General features: G+C 37.8%; 1 protein-coding gene across 1 annotated transcript; it reads left to right on the top strand.

Annotated features, from left to right (window-relative positions):
• The first annotated feature begins 8368 nt into the window (after positions 1-8368).
• On the top strand, positions 8369-18658 carry cfap73 (cilia and flagella associated protein 73). The gene is made up of 8 exons (XM_035435855.1): positions 8369-8509; positions 8769-8871; positions 9152-9256; positions 12596-12796; positions 14956-15177; positions 16555-16713; positions 17098-17189; positions 17308-18658. The coding sequence occupies exons 1-7, from the start codon at positions 8454-8456 to the stop codon at positions 17185-17187; spliced, it is 936 nt and encodes a 311-aa protein (XP_035291746.1). The 5' UTR covers positions 8369-8453; the 3' UTR covers positions 17188-17189; positions 17308-18658.
• Positions 18659-19535: the final 877 nt, after the last annotated feature.

Here is a 19535-nt window from a genome sequence, read left to right on the forward strand (position 1 = left end):
ACTGTACATAAATGTAGCCAAGAAACATTCAAGGGTTAGTTTGAAGCATTGACTTGAAGGTAAGACAACTTAGGTATTCCAGTACTGTGAGGCAGCCCTAGAAAAGGTGATCACTAAGGATGCAACAATGCAATGCTGGGTTTCGGGAGAGACTGACATTAGCAGTCATAAGACCTGAGCAAAGCTTTGTTAATAGAAAATATTCTATTACCTCTATTCTGAAAACATACATGGGAAACATCTATATCTTCTTTATCTATATTTTAACCTTTTTGCAAATTTTTGTGGGTACATCATTCCATACCATCAGCAGAGAAGGGAGAGGGGACTGGGGAGATGAAGCGGTAGAAACTTAATTTAACACCATTAATAGGGACAGTGACAGGCTGTTATAAATCTGCTAAGCCAATGCACAAGTATGTTTGAAATGAAAGTTAAAAAAAACTTTCACAGAACCAGCCTTCTAAGACACATTAAACATTACATTATGTCATAATTTCTTAATTTCATTCTCTTCATATATTTAATCAATAAAATGTTATATTTTTATGTAGAATTCAATTTAAATGATTTCATGATTGTTGTATTTTTAGTGCAATGTGTGCAATATGTGCATCGTGCATTAATGAGTGAAGGAGTTGCTTTATTGTATAGTTCTTTTTTTTATTGTGCATTTTGAGTTACCCATGCTAAACAGCAAAAACAACAATAAAGGATAATAGTATGACTATATATATATATATATATATATATATATATATATATATATAGTTGTTGTTATTAGTATTATTATTACTAGTAGTAGTAGTAGTACTAATCATTAATTATTATAATAATTATTATTATTATTATTATGTTATTTTTATATTGACCATTGTGAAGTCTCTGCACTCCCCAGTCATCCACTTCCAGCTAGCCTCCCCATAACTTTGCACACCAGTCATCAATATCACCATACAAGCCATTGGTTCTGGCAGCTGTCCAATCAACTCTGAGGCAACAAGCAGTGGAGGGGTCATAGGTCACATTTCCGGGGGGTTCATGTGGGGAAGTGTGTTGGAGCTGAAGTCTTGAAGCGCCAAAAGGAGCTTGGAGTCCCTATGGGAAAGTACGGTCAGATACTGAATGGCACTGGGGCAGCAAGTTAGGGACCTGCAGGGGGCCTGTACAAATTAATCGCAAGAGGTTGGGGAAGAAAAACACAAGCACTGCTTTTAATTGGCAGGAGAAGCAGCTCAAGCTACAGCAGGTCCTGTTGCTGTATTGGACCAGCAAGGATCAATCTTAGATCAAACAAAAATCTAAATTTGAAGTGGAGGTACACACTGGACTGGAAAGAATGTAGCATTGCCTGCTCTCCCATGCCACCTTGTGGTGGTCTCCCATAATAGTTACATCAACTCTGCAAGAAAAAAACTACTAAATGTATCAATATCCATTTATATCCTGCACATGTATTTTTGCATGAAAAAAATGTAAATTAACTTCTAATAGTTGTAGATGAGTCTTGAACTTCTTTACTGTTTTCCAGTGAAAGAGAGGGGGTTAAAGTTACCCACTCTCTGATTTCTGTGTTAGAAGTTAGAAGATTGAAGATTCTGAGCATCTGATGCATCTTTAAATGTACATTTTAAGTATGTACAATGCTTATAATTCCAAATATTACAAAAATTCCTAAGATACTTTATACATAGCACTCAACTATTCCAGCTTGAGACAAACAAAAGTCTGATTATGGTGCTCAATATGATTAAGGTCATTCCGACACAACACTGTCAGAACAGCAGCTGTACCCACCAATCCTCCACAAAGAACTTTGTACTTGAATGCAGTGAACTTCTCACCGATTACTATTTGTAACCCTGTATCCACAAATTCAATTGTGTCCCACCACTGTGAGTCCCTAGTTGGGCAGGGACATAGCCCAAACTCAAGCTAGTAGTGTCTAAGCTATATTAAGTGAACTCCTCTGGCACCCCTTTAGGCTGCTGTTTCTTCTTTTTTATTTTCATGGTTTGTTGCCATGTAAAGGTTGAGGGAAAAGTGGACATCAATCAAATATGTGTGCAGTGGAGTCCATGACCAAATCGGAGGCAGAGCACTCTTACTAACACAGTTACTTTAAAGGTATAAAACATAGACAAAATTCAAGAATTTATTGTGCCTCTATTGATATCAACCAGCAAAAAAAGTTAAATCTGCTTGCCTAGTACAGTACACCTAGTACACACATTTAGCACTTTGCATTAGGATATGGTTTCGCATAAATGTATCTGTCAGATTGGTGACAGAGTTTTGTGCTGATTGAGCAGGTAGTCCCACAGACGCTTGCAAAAGATTGCGGTGTGGGTCCCAAAGCACACAGGGATACAGTAATCCCAGTAATTCAGTTTCTCCACCTCAGGAGCACAAGTAATCTCTCTCTGTTCGTATAGCCGCAGCGCTGAGTCTGTTGGAAAGCTGCATAGTTGGTGTAGTCATAGCCCTGGTTCTGCTGGAAAGCTGTACAGTTGCAGGCACAGTGGCAGGCCTCGGTCTGTTTCCTCACTGGGGTTATCTGAAGTGGACGCTGTGTACACCACAAGACAGCAGATACGGTGCCCTTCTGGGAGCTGAGTCACTTCAGAGCTGCTGGATTCCTGAAGCACGGCAGCCTGGGGAAAGGGCAATCTGATTAAGTGCCTTATCGTTGCTGGGGGGACACTGTCGCTGCCGGATTAGTGCCCGTCAACCCAAGGCCCAACTTGGTCCTATCCTTCCTAACAGCACATCCTTGGACATTTAAAATGGGTCCAAATACGAATGAGGAGGCTAAATTCAGTTCAGTTCAGAATTGAAGGCCCACCCAGGTCCAACGGAGTTTCCCAGTGACAAGTGTGCAATAACACTTGTTTAAACATCCAAACTAACTCAAACATTCAGAACAGGAAGGATTTTTTTTTTCTTTGCAACACTGGCTGCATTCTTGCTGTTTGAGAATTATGATAACTTTCCATAGTGCTGGACATGCATCATTTCATATTGGCAAGGGAAATGAGCAGGTCAACTTGTTGGCCATTGCATACTTTAGCCTGTGTTCTTTTGGTGACAGGGGACTTTATGTCTGATAGCTACCCACTGCACATAGGTATTGAAAATAGAGTTGTATTCTTGAACATGATCGCACTTAAAACATGCACTTATATATTTATGTTCATTTGAAAATGCGGAACTTAAAACAAAGATTGGAATTCTCTAATTTAAGTTCTAAATTTGAAGGATGTATAAATATATTTTTCAAAAAATTTTGACCATCCTACAAGCAGGGCTGTCTCTAAGGGGGATCAAAAGCGGTGGTTGCCCAGGGCCCTGCCCTTTGGGGGGCCGCACACTTGGCAGAACACCCCCCTCCCCTGTTCGCTCCCAATCCTCCACATACACAAACAAGAAATACAGATATATACATGTGTTTAAAGTGGCATTCCTTTAATGTTGCATGCAGGATTTTAAACAAACTAAGAAAGAATTACTTCAGAACAACTATGTCCCAAGAGAGACTTTTCGGTCCTGCTATTCTGTCAATTGAGAAGGATATTGTGTTGAAAATGGACTTTCAAGATTTAATTTCCCAATTTGCAGTGAGAAATGTTAAGCTACCTTTCTGTGACTTCACATCATTGGTAAGTTTTCAATTAGGCAATAGCAAGGCTATTTGAATGGTAACTCTCTATTCTTGCTTTTCCATGCTTTGGTTAACAGTTTGCACAGGCTAGTTATGTTCAGTTCTGAATGTGTCTGTTTGTACAGGCCATTTACAGTAAGTATTTTATAACCTCAACACTGGTCCCTACCATGGTCCCCACATACAAACCCCACACCCCCCAAACCTCAGGCCCTGTGACACCAATCCAGCCCACCCCGTGAGACAGCTCCGCCTGCAAGGCACCCCTGGTGGGATCTAATGGCACTGATGTAAAAAATCTTTATTGTTCTGAATATGTATTGTTATGACAGTAGCATCTAATTTAACCAATGCTATTTATATGTCTTCATGTGCGCACAAAATGGCATATTGTGCGCTTATATAAACTTATATAAATTATATAAGCTTATATAAATATAGTGCAGATAGCCAACTACTAGCGTGAAAATGGCGCCGCTAAGATTTATAATTGGTAAATGGACTGCATTTATATAGCGCTCTTATCCAAAGGGCTTTACAATTGATGCCTCTCATTCACCAGAGCAGTTAGGGGTTAGGGGTTAGGTGTCTTGCTCAAGGACACTTCGACATGCCCAGGGCGGGGTTTGAACCGGCAACCCTCCGACTGCCAGACAATCGGTCTTACCTCCTGAGCTATGTCAATTGCATTGAAATAATCTTTAATGGGGGAAAGGCACAAATTTATGAAAGAGGTGCTATGCTGCTATGATCATGTTGTAATGTTACAACATTAATGATCAGTATCTGTGAGTTGCTAAACATTGTAATTCCTCCTTTGCCAAGCCATAAGGGCACTTATTGTTACTGTTTAAATAAGTTGGCTGAATAGTGTTATTAAAGTGCAGTTGTTATTTATTTGCATCTTCCATGTTCACCTAATTTAATTGTAATAACTATAAGTGTAACATTGTAAAGGTCTTAATGATTATGCTGAACTCATTGTGTTTTCATAGTATCATACATGTGCATTAGGAGACAATAAAGAGTGGATACCTGTGTTTGCATTCTTGTCAGACGCCCCAGAGTGGTTACAATTATCCCGAACCACATCATGTACCGTATAAACGTTTTTAATATTGTTGGTAGAGCAGATACAGATATAGTAGTGGGTAGTGTTGTCTCAGCACACCCCTAATACAATAATGCATATTCAATGTGATTAGCATCCACAAAGGATGGTCCTATATTGATGTCTACAACAAACCGTTTTATATTTTATTCTGAATTGTACTATTTTTTTGTCCTAATTCCACATTTACTAATCAACAGAACTGATTTAGCACTGCAAGACAATGTACTATGAGGGAGGTTGGAAACATAAAGAGAGAGTCAGAGTCCCTTCCTAACATCATCTGACTAACATTCTGTACAATGGAATACAGTGGCATCTACTGGCAGGACTGCAGACAATGTATGTACCTTTCCACCCACAACAATTTTCTATAATTTCAACACATTTTCAGTGAAATTACCAAAAATTCACCCCTGTAACACTGATAAACTACAAAGAAAATATTATTCCTATAGCCAGCTCATGGATTTTTCAATGCATTAAGGTTTTTTGACCACAAGCACATATACAGTATTTCCTCTCAATTGTAATTTGATGCAATGTCTGTCTGTACTCTTAAGTAGTAAGTGTCAATGATAAAGTGTCAGGACAAATGTACCTCAGAGTCAAACTACATGGTTAGAAGCTTCACTCTTGTGGTAATTAGGGGATTCATTGAAATGAAAGAGAAGGAGCTTGAGAAGAGACTATTGTGACAAAATGGGTCCTATTTATGAGCTACCTATCCATTAGACTCGCAAGCTCGTCTCTTTTTTCACTTCGTTCAACAGACCTATCCATAAATAATGACTTATTTATAGCTATCAATAAAGTGACATTTTTTGAATATTTAGTATGTGTTGTGGTGTGCTCCCAGTTACACATGTTTGAATCCTGATTTTGCCTGAGGAAACAGGAGAACTTGCTGCAAGGGTGACACTTGGAACACAACTATAACGGTGCAAAGACACTGGCTAAAATTCAATCAAAATGTGACCTTGACTGTGATTTAAGATTAAATGCATGTGTTAGTTTTGGTATTCATAAACATGGTTTGACAGGTTAATTTTGGTGGCTGATGAAGAAAGTTATATAATAAATTAACTGACACATCCATTAAACTGTGACTGAAAGCAATGAAAATTTTTAGATTCCATTCAGGCCACTGCAATTATCAAATTCTGTTGGTCCACGGAATTTGGAATTTTCAACCAGTGTAGAAAAATGTTACAAATGTTCATGCTGTTCAAAGAACATTGGGCCTCATTCACCAACCGTTCTTAAAGGAGTAACATGATGGTTGAACGTGACACTTCCCAGTTGTCTTTAGGCAACAACAAAACACATGTGCATAATTTTTTTTATTATTCAGTCATTTCAATGTACTTTAAAACGTATTTTTCTAAGCCTAAATTTCCCACTATAAAAGTTCACCCGAACCGTCTGGGCGTGGTAATAAGAACTGTCAATTAGCTATGATTGACAGACCGTGCCCCGTTACCATAGCTACCCCCATGATACGCGTTCTTTTTGGGAGACTTTTCACAAGCTAGCTAGCTTAGTAGTATATCAAGTATCGATAGATAGCTAAGGTAAGGACGTTGACTTATATCCAGTTATAATTTTTGCTATCTAGTGACCTTTAATTTTTTTTGGGGGGGGGGGGTTCAATTGTGTAATGTTTGGTCTATACTGCAAAAGCAAATTTTAAAATTTTGAATACAAACTAAGCACTTAAGTAACACTTTTTAAACTCAGAAGAGAACACTTATTCAGAGGCGTCACTAGGGGGGTGAGGACCGCACCGGGTGACACCATCAGAGGGGGGTGACCACCAAAATGACTGGCAAAAAAAATTTTGTGCAGTGTTTTGTGCAGCGACGGGTTTACTCCGATGCAGTTTACTGCCGGTTGATTTAATTAGCGGTATTTATGTGACGAGAAGCGCTTTGTCGTTTGAATGCACGGCCGCGAAAACTCACTCAACATGAGACACAGCGAAAGAATATTTGAGGGGTGAACAACATCGCTGCTCAGTTCGCTGTCGCTCGCGGCAGGTCAGGATAGTCTGATTGAAACGAATGCCTTTTAATCACTTTTTCTCGCTCGCTCACTCGCGTCGCTGTATGTCAGGAACGGGTGTTGCACGCAATTCCTTGCGCCCACTCACACCAGCATTTTTTTATTTTTTATTTTTTGCCTCAGATTTGACATCAAACTATTTTATTTACTTTATCAGTTGTGCCCCCTTCTCCGGGTGCAGCGTTTACTGAACGAGTAATAGCATCCCATGCATCTTTTTTTGTGTTATTTTATATCCACTACTGACGCTACTAAATATGACAGGTCGTTTGCTGTTCACTTCCTGCAGCAATACCTCCACTTCAGAACTACTTAAGTTTTTCTTACGTTTGGAGTCCGGTGCTCCACCGTCTTTAGATTTTCGTTTGGGCATTATTGACTTCGCTCTCAACTTTTCTTTTCGATTTGTGTGTGTGCACACGGCCCTGCAGTCTCATGCCCTTTTATGGGGATTGGTGGGGCGTTTACATATGCTAATTAGGAACATCTGGCGGCGCTTTCCATTTATGATGACAATGGGATTCATCATTTTAAGAACATGTGCGAACAATTCTGCGGTTTAAGAACACGTCATGAATCTGACGTAGACTTTTCTTAGGACCTTTCTAAAGAACAAATTTAAGAAAAAACTTAGGAAGATATTGGTGAATGAGACCCATTGTTTTAATATTCTTAACATTGAAAACAAAGTTGAAAAATTAAGGAATCTAGAAACTGGGTTTTTCAGAATCGTGTGAAATCAGAACAAAAATGTATATTGCACTTGTTTTTACATATCTGTGAAAAAGGACACTATCAGATACTTGAGGACTTTAAACCCCTTTTGGATTGAACAGATTAGAATAACACATTTTTTATTGTGTCTGGTGGAGTTGACACAAATTAAGTTATTATGATATTGTGTTGCAATGATAAACCCGTTCCTTTATATGGTTTGATAGCAGAGACCTTTGTCTACAAACAAGTATTAGTATTAGTATTAGTATTAGTATTAGTATTTTAAAAAATGAATATCTAAAACTTGTTTTGTCCCTTATCTGAAAAATCAGTGACTTGTATGTGTACAGTAGGCTATCTAGTATTTTACTATCACAAATGTAGGCTACAATAGATTGTAAGATGAGGCCATTTTTATTATATTTTGATGTGACACAAAGCTGGAATAACCATGTGGTAAAATGAAAAAAGAAAAACACAGCCAAGTTACTTTAAATAATTTAGGAAACATTGGGTAGCAGCATTGCTTTGGAATACGGCTTGTTTAATTTGTGTCACCAAAGATAGCCAAGTGTTTCTTGTAACTTGGCCCAGTTTTGTTAGCAGTAGCTACAGTCAGTGTCAAGCCTGTATTTTGCAAGTTTGATTTAATGACATATAGGCAGTGCTTTGAATTTGTGAGTAACTTAGCATTTTTGTACGTTAGAATTCAGATTTATTATTGTTATTGGCGCTGCATTGCAATCTTGAAGCCCAAACAGATCAACAAACAGGCTGGCAACAGGGGCGCCATTGAAACAGTTACAACACACTTGTTTGTTACCTTGGTAACGAGAATCGTGTCCGGAGCGGACGCAGCAAGTTAACTAATTGTCCCGTAGTTCGAGAAGCGCAAAGAAAATGGCTTTGGATTTAAAGGATTACTTCCGAACGTTCTATGAAGATCAACTGACAGTGTGAGTGTGAATGTTTTTTCCCCATATAGTCCATAGCCAACTATTTAGCCCACTGGTGTAGAGAGTGTAGCCTAAATTCCTTCGCAAAAGTTGGCTAGTTATTGTTGTGAGTGACCTAACGTACATAGTCTACATAAAATGCAGAACTCCAGTGTCGAAATTGGTTCGCACGAGTGAAAAACGTTTGTGCTTACGCGCAGCTTAATATTTATTTTTTAATGGCCTGTTTAATTTGTTTTTACTTTGTAATACTGTGAAGTCTGCCAGTACCGATTGAAGCGCACGTGACGGGGGCAACTCGGCTGTTGGACAAGAGGAATGAGATGAAGGAGGTGGAACAAGCGCTCGCAGCACAGAAGGAGGTTCTCAAAATTAAAATTACACGCTGCTCGCCTGTTGAAATATCCAGAAATCGTAGCCAGTTATTTAAATACCAGTAAATTAGCTCAAACTTTCCTACCAAGACGCACGCCAAAGCTACATTTACCCAATATAAACACAACGCTATGATGAGTGGGTTTATGGGGATTCTGGGGAAGGGAAGTAAACTGAGTATACCCTTCATTGCTATTTGTTGCATCGTCATAATCCTAACGCATTTTCAGTTATTACATTTAATTCCGTGCCTGCTGTGTTCTTCAGGAGTTCCAAATAAGGATGGAGGGTGCTCGACAGCGCGAGGACAGCCTGACAGGAAAAAAGGAGCAAATGAAAGAGCAACTTATTAAATTCGACACAATTCTCAAGGTGGGAATCACAACACCAGTGGTTGAAGGTTAACCTGCGCCTCTCAGAGAATGCAATAATGTTGTCGATGCAGAATTTGCAATCATACAACATTATTATTATTATTATCATTATTATATTTAGGCCTAAATATTTGTATTTTTTATCTGCATTTATTTGTTCATTTCCCCCCTTTCTCTAGTGTAATTATATGATTCTTGGTATAAATGTCTGTTTGTAAATGTGAATGTTATATGCTGCTAGAGAAATTTCCCCATGGGGATAGTAAATTATTCTACCCATCCATTTACCTACCTACAGTATTTATTTTACAATTAACACTTATTTTAAGTTGCAAATATAAAAAACGTGTTCATTTTTGTACTTGACAAGGAGCTATAAACATACAGTGGGCTCCAGAATTATTGGCACCCTTAATAAAAATGAAGAAAAAAGGCTGCATATAATAAATGATACAGATAATAATCTATATGTTATGTTCAAACATATGGGAAAGCTATATACTTTTACTTCAATACATTTACTCTCATGCTTCAATGTTTTTTTAAGTAATCAATTTTTTTCTGAAAACCATAGGTGCCATAATTATTGGTACCCTAACAATTATTATAAGTAAAATCAAACAAAATGAAATTGGCAATACAATTTTACTTAATTTAGTTCATCTCAGTCCAAAGGAACTATATTGTGTCATTCCATCACTTCCAGATTCACTAGATAATAAAACAGAGGTAACAAGCATACAAAATCCCTTTGTCAACCATCAGCATGGGAAAAGCCAAATAACTGTCAATTCAGAAGAGACCGATGGTAGTTTACCATCACAAGTCTGGTAATGGGTACAAAAAAAGACATAAACGGTTAAACATACCACTTAGCACTGTAAGAGCAATAATAAAAAGGTGTAAAACATATGAAATGGTTGCAAATTTTCCAGGAAGAGGAAGCAAGTGCATGGTGTCCCCATGGATGGTGAGGGAGGCCATTAATAACCCAAGGATCACTGTTTAAGAATTGCAGAGATTGGTTTGTTTATTGCGGTCAACAAGTCTAAAAAAAAACATAAAATGGCACCTCCATACCAACTAAATCTTTGGAAGGGTGGCACGAAGACAGCCCTTACTGAACACAATAAACAAAACCAAGGATCTGGAGCTTGCGAAACCTCATTGGAATTATGACTGGAAGAGAGTGCTATTGTCAGATGAGACCAAAATTGAACATTTTGGCCATACACACCATCGACATGTTTGGTGGCAAAAGAGGAATGCATACAGGAGAAGCACCTCATACCTACTGTCAAATATGGAGATGGATCATTGATATTTTGTCAAGTCAATTCACGTTTATTTATATAGCACATTTAAAAACAACAGGAGTTGCGCCAAAGTGCTTTGCAGTCACTACAATACAACACAACAAACCACAACAAAATTACATCACAATACAATACATGTATTAACGATATAACACAATAAAATAAATAGAATAAGGAGTAAGAGGATAAAAGTACAGGATAAAATCAATTTAAGAAAGACTGAATAAGACCAACAACAGATTAAAAACGCAGTGAGAGGATGTTAAAAAATAACTAAATAAATTAAGAGTGGAGAAAACGATAGGGCAACTTCAAACTGCACTAAAAGCAAGAGGAAAAAGGTGGGTCTTTAAATGTGATTTAAAATTATAAGAGATGTTTTGCTGGCAGTGGTCCCGGGGCACTATTTTAGATCAATGGCACAATGAATTCTGGCATAAAATTTGGTTGTCTCTGCTAAGAAGCTAGGACTTGGTCATAGGTAGATTGTCCAGCAGGACAGTAACTCCAAGCATACATCAAAATCTAAACATAAATGCTAAAGTGACATCAACATCTGTGTTTTCCAATCCAAAAGACTCATGGCTGTCATCTTTGCCAGGGGTGTTTTCACAAAGTATTAAACCAGGGGTGCCAATAACTGTGGAACCTGTTTTTTGGGGAAATATTTTTTTTATTTAAAAAATTAAAGACTTTGGTTGATTCCAATGAATCATTAATCAAGCACACTAGTTTACACATGTTGTAAAATAAAGCTTATGTCATTTACTGTAATACTTTTTAGTTTAGCTTTTTGTTTTGTTTAGCATTTTTTTGTGCATATTTATCAAAGGTGTCAATAATTCTGGAGCCCACTGTATCTTTTCATCTGCTTAAAAAATTAATTTAGGTCAAATTTGTCTTATACTTTTTGTTATACTTTCATTGTGTTTGTGGAATTACTCATTATTAATACATAACAGGTGTTTTTGATGTACAATAATAACTGATAGTTAATAGTTTACATTTCAATTGCTATACATTTCTATAGTTAGTTAGCTAAGATGACCTTTTGGCCTTTTTCAACAAATTTCCATATTTGTGTACAGTTGTCTATGGTGTGTTACAGTGTCTAGGGTATGTTACTGATCACCTTAGACACAAAAGTTTTTAAAAAATAGAATAACTATTAAATAATGTTTTAGTAGTACTTTGGAATCTGACAATATAACTTTATCACATGTTAGGGATGGGGTTAACTCCAGGTGAAAAGCAGTGGCTTTGTAGGTGGAGACGTGATGCAGCTTCTGTTCGCAGAGCAGAGTTCTTGAAGAAAAGGCAGGACAAATATGTAGTAAGAGTAGTGACTACCCCCTAGATTTGCTTTGTGCATTAAAAAGCCTAATAATTTTTTAGCACCTAAGTGGTTTCCAAACTTTAAATTACATTAGAATTTAACGTGCTTTTTGAAAGTACTTCTTATCAGTAGATGTTTTCTACCTACCTACCTACATTGCATTGATGTTTCAGTGGAGACTAGCTCCCCCTTTTGGAGAATCTTCAGCCTGCTAAACAGTGAGTCAGTCTGTCAGTTAGTTAGTCAGTCAGTAAAAGTAAGTGTAAGTAAAAGTAAGTACAGACAGACCAGTGTCTCACTGGTCTACAAAAAAAGAAGGGTATAAAAAGAACATGCCAAAATGTAGCATGTTAAATAACAGTTATTGATAAAAGATGCAACAGTAAAATTATCTTAAAGTCAACATTAACAGTAAAGATCTAGTTGAGTCGCAAAAATTCTAATTCTGGATTTAGCCTCTCTGGTCTCCTGTTGGACGAAGTTCCATATCAAAGGTGCATAAAATGGAAACAAGCCTCTCCACTCTTTTTGTGCTTTACCTTTGGAACTTGAAGCTAGCCAGGTACGGTAAATCTGAGGACAAGACATTATGAACTTGCAGTAGTCTCATCTACTGGTAGTGCAAGCATGTACTCATTTTTCTACTTGAACCCTGACAGGAAAGACCTTACTTTTGCCTTTGTAGGAGAATGATTCAAAGTGCAGTCGAGCCAAGAAAAAAGCGAGCACTGATAAGGAGCTTGTTCGCCAGAAGGGCTTGGAGATTGAGCGTTTGGAAAAGGAGATCACCACTCTGCAGGCCAGGAAAGAAGTGCTGGAAGAAAGAGTGCAGAGGAATGCTATCTACTGGAATTTCTTAGACAAAGTCATTAAGAGATCGAAGAAGGTGACAATATTTATGCACATTTCTTTTCCCAAATATTCTAAAAAAAAGTGATTTGTCTTCTACTTTGCCTGTTCTGGTGTTTTTGTTAATAAAGTGTTAATAAAAAAAACACCTCACTTAACCTTAGCCTTAGCCTTACAGCCTATTTCAGGCACACTGTTGTATCCAGCAGGAACTGGATATAGGATACACATGGTAAACATCTTTGTGGTTGAGGTTGCATGTGTCTAATCCCAAAATAATATTATTATTATTATTATTATTATTATTATTATTATTATTATTATTATTAATAATAATAATAATAATAATAATAATAATAATAATAATAATATGGTGACAGTGCACATGAGGCCAGCATCAGTGTATTGTCTTTCCTTTTGTAGTGTCTCTTCAAAAATTTCAGTATAATATATACATATACAGTATGTAAAGCCATGTTACTGACAGATATAATGAATATTATGTATACATTGGTAAAAACATATTTTATAAAATCTCTTTGCTTAGCAAATTATTGATATCAGGTTACAGCTAAACTTTTCACACAAACTAAACAAACAATTCCATTGGAAGGGTATCCATATTTGACTCAGGTTCTTCATCATGCCATCACCTCACATATCAGGGCTATAGCCTGATGGTTTGATGAGAATGACCAGGATGGCACTGATGTGATAAGTCCACCCAACTTCTGGGGCTGTGCTTGGCTTAGGCTTGTGCTTAGTCCTTCAGATAAATGGTCCTTTTGGCGGAGATCCAGTGATGCAACCCATATAGCATGTACAATGTGAATTAACTGATTAACCAAAGCTAGCTTACTTAAACAAGAAATCATAACATTTTTGTTGGTCTTACCACCTACCAAAGAGTGGTTGGCATGGTGTTATCAGCACCATTGTCCAAAAGATAACTTACTGCAGTTTTATGTGGGAATGAAACAAAAGAAAATAATTATTCCTTTGTTCCCTTCCAGATCATAAAATGTCTTGGATATGTCACCTTTAAATACTGAGCTTTGGCTCGGAATCAAAATATTTATTCTTAATGTTCCCCATGAATTTGTTTTGATATTGTCAGTAGTATTATCAAGTAGTGGTTGAACTTAATGTAATGTGATCTAAGTTGTGCTGCTTTAATGAGAATGCACATCCTTGCTGGGAATACAGTACAATGCGCTCTGTAATGTTTGGGACCAAGACATTTTGTTTTCTTGATTTGGCTCTGTACTCCACAATGTTAGATTTGTAATCAAACAATTCACATAGTTAAGCATATTTTATACATTTTGTAGGAATTACAGCACTTTTTATACTTACACCACCCCATTTCAGGGTACCATAATGTTTGCGACATACAGTATTACGTCATGTAAATGAAAGTTGTCATGTTTAATACTTGCTCACGTATCCTTTGCATGCAATGACTGCTTGAAAAGATGCTTCTGTACAGTTAAGAATGCATTCCGCTGGTGCTGTCAGCAGTTACATCATCAGTGAAGACAAGTGGGCAAGCACCTGTGGCCGCCATACAGGCCCGAATCAAAACACCCCCATCACCATGTTTCATGGATTTGGGGGGGGGGGGGGGGGGATGCTTTGAATCTTGGGCAGTTCCTTTTAGCCTTCATGTTTTGCTCTTGAAATCTCTGGGACACTCAAGTGACTCTTGGTCTCATCTGTCCACAAGACCTTTTTCCAGAACTCTGCAGGCTCTTTTAGGTACTTCTTAGGAAACTAATTTGCCAATCTTGTTTTTTCCCAACATGGAGCTCACTCAGCTGAAACATGAGCTCCAAACATGAAGCTCACTGTCCAGTATGATCATAACCAGGTATAAATTCAGGAAGTTCTGTTATGGCTTGACAGGCAGGCTGTAGAAAAGTCACTTCTTGGCGCAAAAAGCCTTTTTCCATGGCCACCTGGGGAATAATTTTAGAATTATCATCATTTATTCATAGTTGAAAAATGTATTCCTGTCTTTAACACTTCTTTTTTTAAATCCAAAAGTACCATGTATTGTATTGGATTGTTATATATCTTTTGCTCTTGGAATTTATTCATATTTCATCCCTGCAGTCTCATTTGCTGATATTCTTGTTGTGTTTCATCAACCGCTACATGTTGCCTGAGGATTAATGCTCTCTCTTTTGTCTGCAGTTTGAGGAAATCCGGGAGCTCCTGGGCCGCACTGACACCCTGGTGCTCACGAGGGCCCAGCTGCTGCAGAAGGACAGTGAGGGGCAGGAGCGCAGGGAAGCCCTGCGGCTGGAGCTGCGCCGCTTTGTGGAGGAACAGGGCAATCTGGTCCTGCATCACAATAACCAGCTGTCAGCTTTACAGACCCAGCTGGACCGCACCCGGATGCTGGCTTTCAAATGGGTAAGTCCTAACCCTCCCCACCCACCCCCACCCCCCCCCACCCCCAAGAAAACAGCTGCTGTCCCATACTCATTCTACAGATGCCATAGACCCCCTTCTTATGATTCATAATTAGTCCACAGAACATTGAAGTGGGTCGTAGTTTCTGTGCTCCAAATGGCCAATTGTACTCACCATTTCCTGGTTACCAGAGTTGCCTGAGCTTGAATCCTCACTGTATCATGACTATACAGAACAAGAGATGAGCAATACTGTGCAATGATTCTACTTTTATGTCAGCCTTTCTCCTCCAGTTGTCTTTGGCGGGGTCTCTTCCCTGCAGGCCACATGCCAGGAAACATACTGCACTGTAATTGAATGGCTTATACTTGTAAAGTTGGTTTTTATTTTACATATAAGTGTCCTTGTTTTCAGTTTTTAATTTCCAAAAAAATATTAAAAATCCTGGAATTTATCAGTGTTTATTTTGAATATTAAAAACACTTGAAAATCAGTTGACAAAAAAGCAAAAAAATTGCAAAAAAAAAAAAAAGCAGCAAAAATCTGGGTGAAAATCAGATCATAAAAATGACAATGCAAAGATCTGGGTGAAAATTTGATTTTAATTCCTAACATTGATAACTTCATGGCATAATCAGCATCTCATTTGCACTTCCTTCCCATTTTTCTCGGCACTTTCTATTTCTGGAAGCGTGTTCCGAGCCATCCTGCAGCTTGCCGAATCACCAGAGTCTAACCACTACAGAGTCTGTCAAGCTTTTGTTTGAAATCATTACCTTCTATGAGGATTGTAACAAAGATGAGTAGTTGTTGCTGTATATTAAAACAAAAATTAAAAAATGGTTGAACAGTACACACAGGGAGCAAAGATTAGCAAATCAATTTTCCATGAGGCATAGATAGATAAAGAATAAATATTAAAATTATGTTCAACAAAATTATTCAGATTATTAGCTAGTTAGTCTACCCAGTAATGCACAGTCAATTCTGCCCCGTCATGAGTACCACTCACTTCCACTGACAGCAGAAGTGGCTTCTCTAATTTACATTGAGAGCAATAACATTATCAGCGAATATTTTCTTTATTATTCATTATATCATTAATATAACCTATAGGTCATGTGGGGGAGATAGACTGGTCGCCCTTGTGACCTTCAGACATTCATAAAATGCTCTTAGACCTAGGTAACATTAGGGGACATTCCGTCAAGGTCCCTGTTTGATTATGATGTAATTTTTATAAATGATTTGAACCCCTGCAACTCCTGAGTGACTTTCACTCCACTTTTTTAACACTTCCTACTTTGCATTTTATGTAGGCTACGCATGCCTGTCTGAAAGCTAGTGAAATGATCCTGTCTTTCTTTGGGTAAACAGGAAAGCACCTGGAACCACATCCAGTCCACTGCAGCTAAGGAGACCCTCCTGCTGGGACAGATAAAAGTGGTGACCCTTAATCTCTTCCACATGATGGGTGGGAAGACAGGCCAGGACAAGGCAGTAGCCATTGAGGACACTGTGCAGCAGCTGGAACAGGTGAGTGGAACATTAAAACAAACCACACTGCATGGGACTTCACTGGCTGAGTGCAGTGGCATGCCATGCAGTCTAGTTTTAATTCAGACTTTGCCAGAGCCAGCTGTGGCCAGATTTTCAGCCAGACAGCAGAGAAGTTGTCAGGATAACTCTTGGCTAACTTGTTCCAAGTAAGTCCCCTGTTTGTCTGGGTGTCTAAAATCTAAATGCACCAGATGCACTACCATGCCAGCCTCCCAAACCGATGAAAATTTTGCAGTTGGCCATTCAAAATGGAACACATTGCATGGTTCAAATAGTATTGAGCAAACGGTTTCAATAAATACTTGATTAACGTTGAACAACAATGGGTTAAAAAAACTTACACTGTAGTACTCTTACTAGATCCAGCTCTTCATCCAGGACAAGGCTGACATTGTTAATGATCTGAGGAGGGCTAGCTCTGACTCAAATGGCAACAGCGACAACAAATAGAGGTAAGAGTCAAGCATACAGCACACTTGCAACTGAATACCATCACAGTTCAGATAGAGAAACTGAATCCATTCTAGTGCAAATGTTTTCCATGGTGTAATTTTTTATTTGCAATTACAGCAAGTTGACCACCCTGTACATGGCTACTGGACTTTGGCAACAGTACAGCATCTGAAAATACAAAGCTGACACTCTGTGGAGGTATTTTTGTAGCAAAAGTCACAAATATGTAAATGGTTTCACAAATCTGTAAATGGGGTTTCACAAATTTGCAAATGGTTTCACTAATATGTTAACGATTTCACAAATACGTAAATGGTTTCACAAATATGTAAATGGAGTTTCACAAATATGTAAATGGTTTCACAAACATGTAAAATGGATTTACAAATATGTCAAATGTGAGTCGCAAATATGTAGACTGGCGTCGCAAATATGTAGAATGGGTTCACAAATATGTAAAACACAAGTTTCAGTTGTGCTAATGGGCTAATGCAAACGATTTGGTGATAACTTTTCTCCACTTATCTCAGGGATATTCTTTCACCAGGTTTACAGTGTTCTATATTGAACTTCATGCGTGGAGAACTGATTTTAAATGAAATACTGTACAGTGCTGTGTATTTACAAGGGACTGATACTTTTTAGGCTGAATGTATGAGAATGTCACACAGTCAACACCCATCAGAATCAGCACCCCTCCATTACTGAGGCTCTTAGTGCAGGCACCCTGTTACTTACCAGCTATATTTATGTTATTCATATTTTTGTCATATCTATATTTAAAATATAACACAAAACAGGTAATGTTTTGAATCAGTTGATACTGTTTAAGCACATTTTCTTTTAGCAATGTGTATCTTGTATACCCTCCCTATAGTGCCATCTGCTTATTGGCAATTTCATCCTTTGGTTTTAATTTGGAGGAAGGAGCAATGTATTGTCATTTACTAAAGTTCCAGAACACTGACCACACTAAAGCATTGGGTTAAATAGATTTGGCAGAGAAGTAAACCCTCTGTTTTGGGGCAAAAAAACATTAAAAGTTTGGAAAATTTAAGAGTGGGATGATTCTAAATGGAAAATAATCTAAGTCAAATGAAATGGAGCATTGTCTGAATGAAGTGGTGCATTGTAATGGCTCAGTTGTTGAACATTAGAGGCACATTCGCGATTACCAAAGACATTACAACTCTGTTCATAAAAATGTGCAGTTCTGTCCCTAGCTTATTTGAAAATAAGTAATAGTGGAAGTGCCAATGCTGTTTCCATACATCCTGTCTTAGTGCACTCAACGGAACCAAAGTACATGTTGGCCTGTTAATTCTTCACTGGGAGAGTTGGTACTTAATGCATCACTTGATCCTTGTCAGTGCACCCAGAAAACGCCATCATATTTTCTTCTAAGGGATGGTGAAAAAATATATATTTATTGTACAAAACAAATAAAAATGGGCAACCAAGAAAATTAGCAGTTGTGTCACTTTCTGTGCATTTACTTTCTGTGTTTTTTTAATTGAACCCCGAAAAGGTGAAAAACAGAACAATTGCAAGACCATTTTATAATGTCCATAGCTACAGTCTCTGGTCTATAGTGAATTTACATTTTTACTAATAATTGCAGATAAAATAATTTTGTCAGTCTTCAAGGACACCAATTTCTCTTTTGCTCTGGAGAGCTGCATGCCATAGCCACAGTTAGCCAAGAGGTGGAGCCATTCAGTTGCCATGTATCAGATCAGCCCTCAACCAGTTGGCTCCTCAAGCTGCTGCAAAGTAGGTGAAGTGCTAGCAGCTGAGAAGCAGTTTACTAAAACTGATGAGTTCTTAATTTTGTGCTCGGTGTGATCAGGAGTGTACAATCTACAGATAAAGCACAACAACATTAGTTATTCAACTGGCCTTATTCAGGAAATGTAATGCATCAGTATCCTTTTCTTTCACACAGTCAAAGAACAACACAGGTGTACATAGTATCTGTAACATGAATACCCATTAAGTAAGGTTAGTACATCTATGTAATAATTAGGGTTTGAATATATTAACCCCTATATAAGTGTAGATGGTAAATATGGCCAATCCTCACTTTTGAAGGTAGTGTTCTATTTAAGGCTTTATAACTCCAGATGTGAGCATCACAGAGACATTATGAGATTTTGAAAATGGCTTAAATGAAACAAGACACTTGTGCCGTTTACAGTACTAACTTATATTGGTTAATATTCATAAAATAGGTAGAAATGAAGTGCCACAAATGCAATTACATTTGAGGCCAAAAGTTTACATACACCTAGGCTAAAGACATTCAAATTCAATTTTTCACAACTCCACACATTTCATGTTACCAT

This window comes from Anguilla anguilla, chromosome 10, assembly GCF_013347855.1.
Source record: "Anguilla anguilla isolate fAngAng1 chromosome 10, fAngAng1.pri, whole genome shotgun sequence".
Classification (NCBI taxonomy): domain Eukaryota; kingdom Metazoa; phylum Chordata; class Actinopteri; order Anguilliformes; family Anguillidae; genus Anguilla; species Anguilla anguilla.

Excerpts from the sequence above, each read along its gene's own strand:
- cfap73 (XM_035435855.1), top strand. The coding sequence starts at position 8,454 with ATGGCTTTGGATTTAAAGGATTACTTCCGAACGTTCTATGAAGATCAA. Across the intron at positions 9,257-12,595 it reads AATTCGACACAATTCTCAAG|GAGAATGATTCAAAGTGCAG; the intron begins GTGGGAATCACA and ends TTGCCTTTGTAG. Across the intron at positions 15,178-16,554 it reads GGATGCTGGCTTTCAAATGG|GAAAGCACCTGGAACCACAT; the intron begins GTAAGTCCTAAC and ends TTGGGTAAACAG.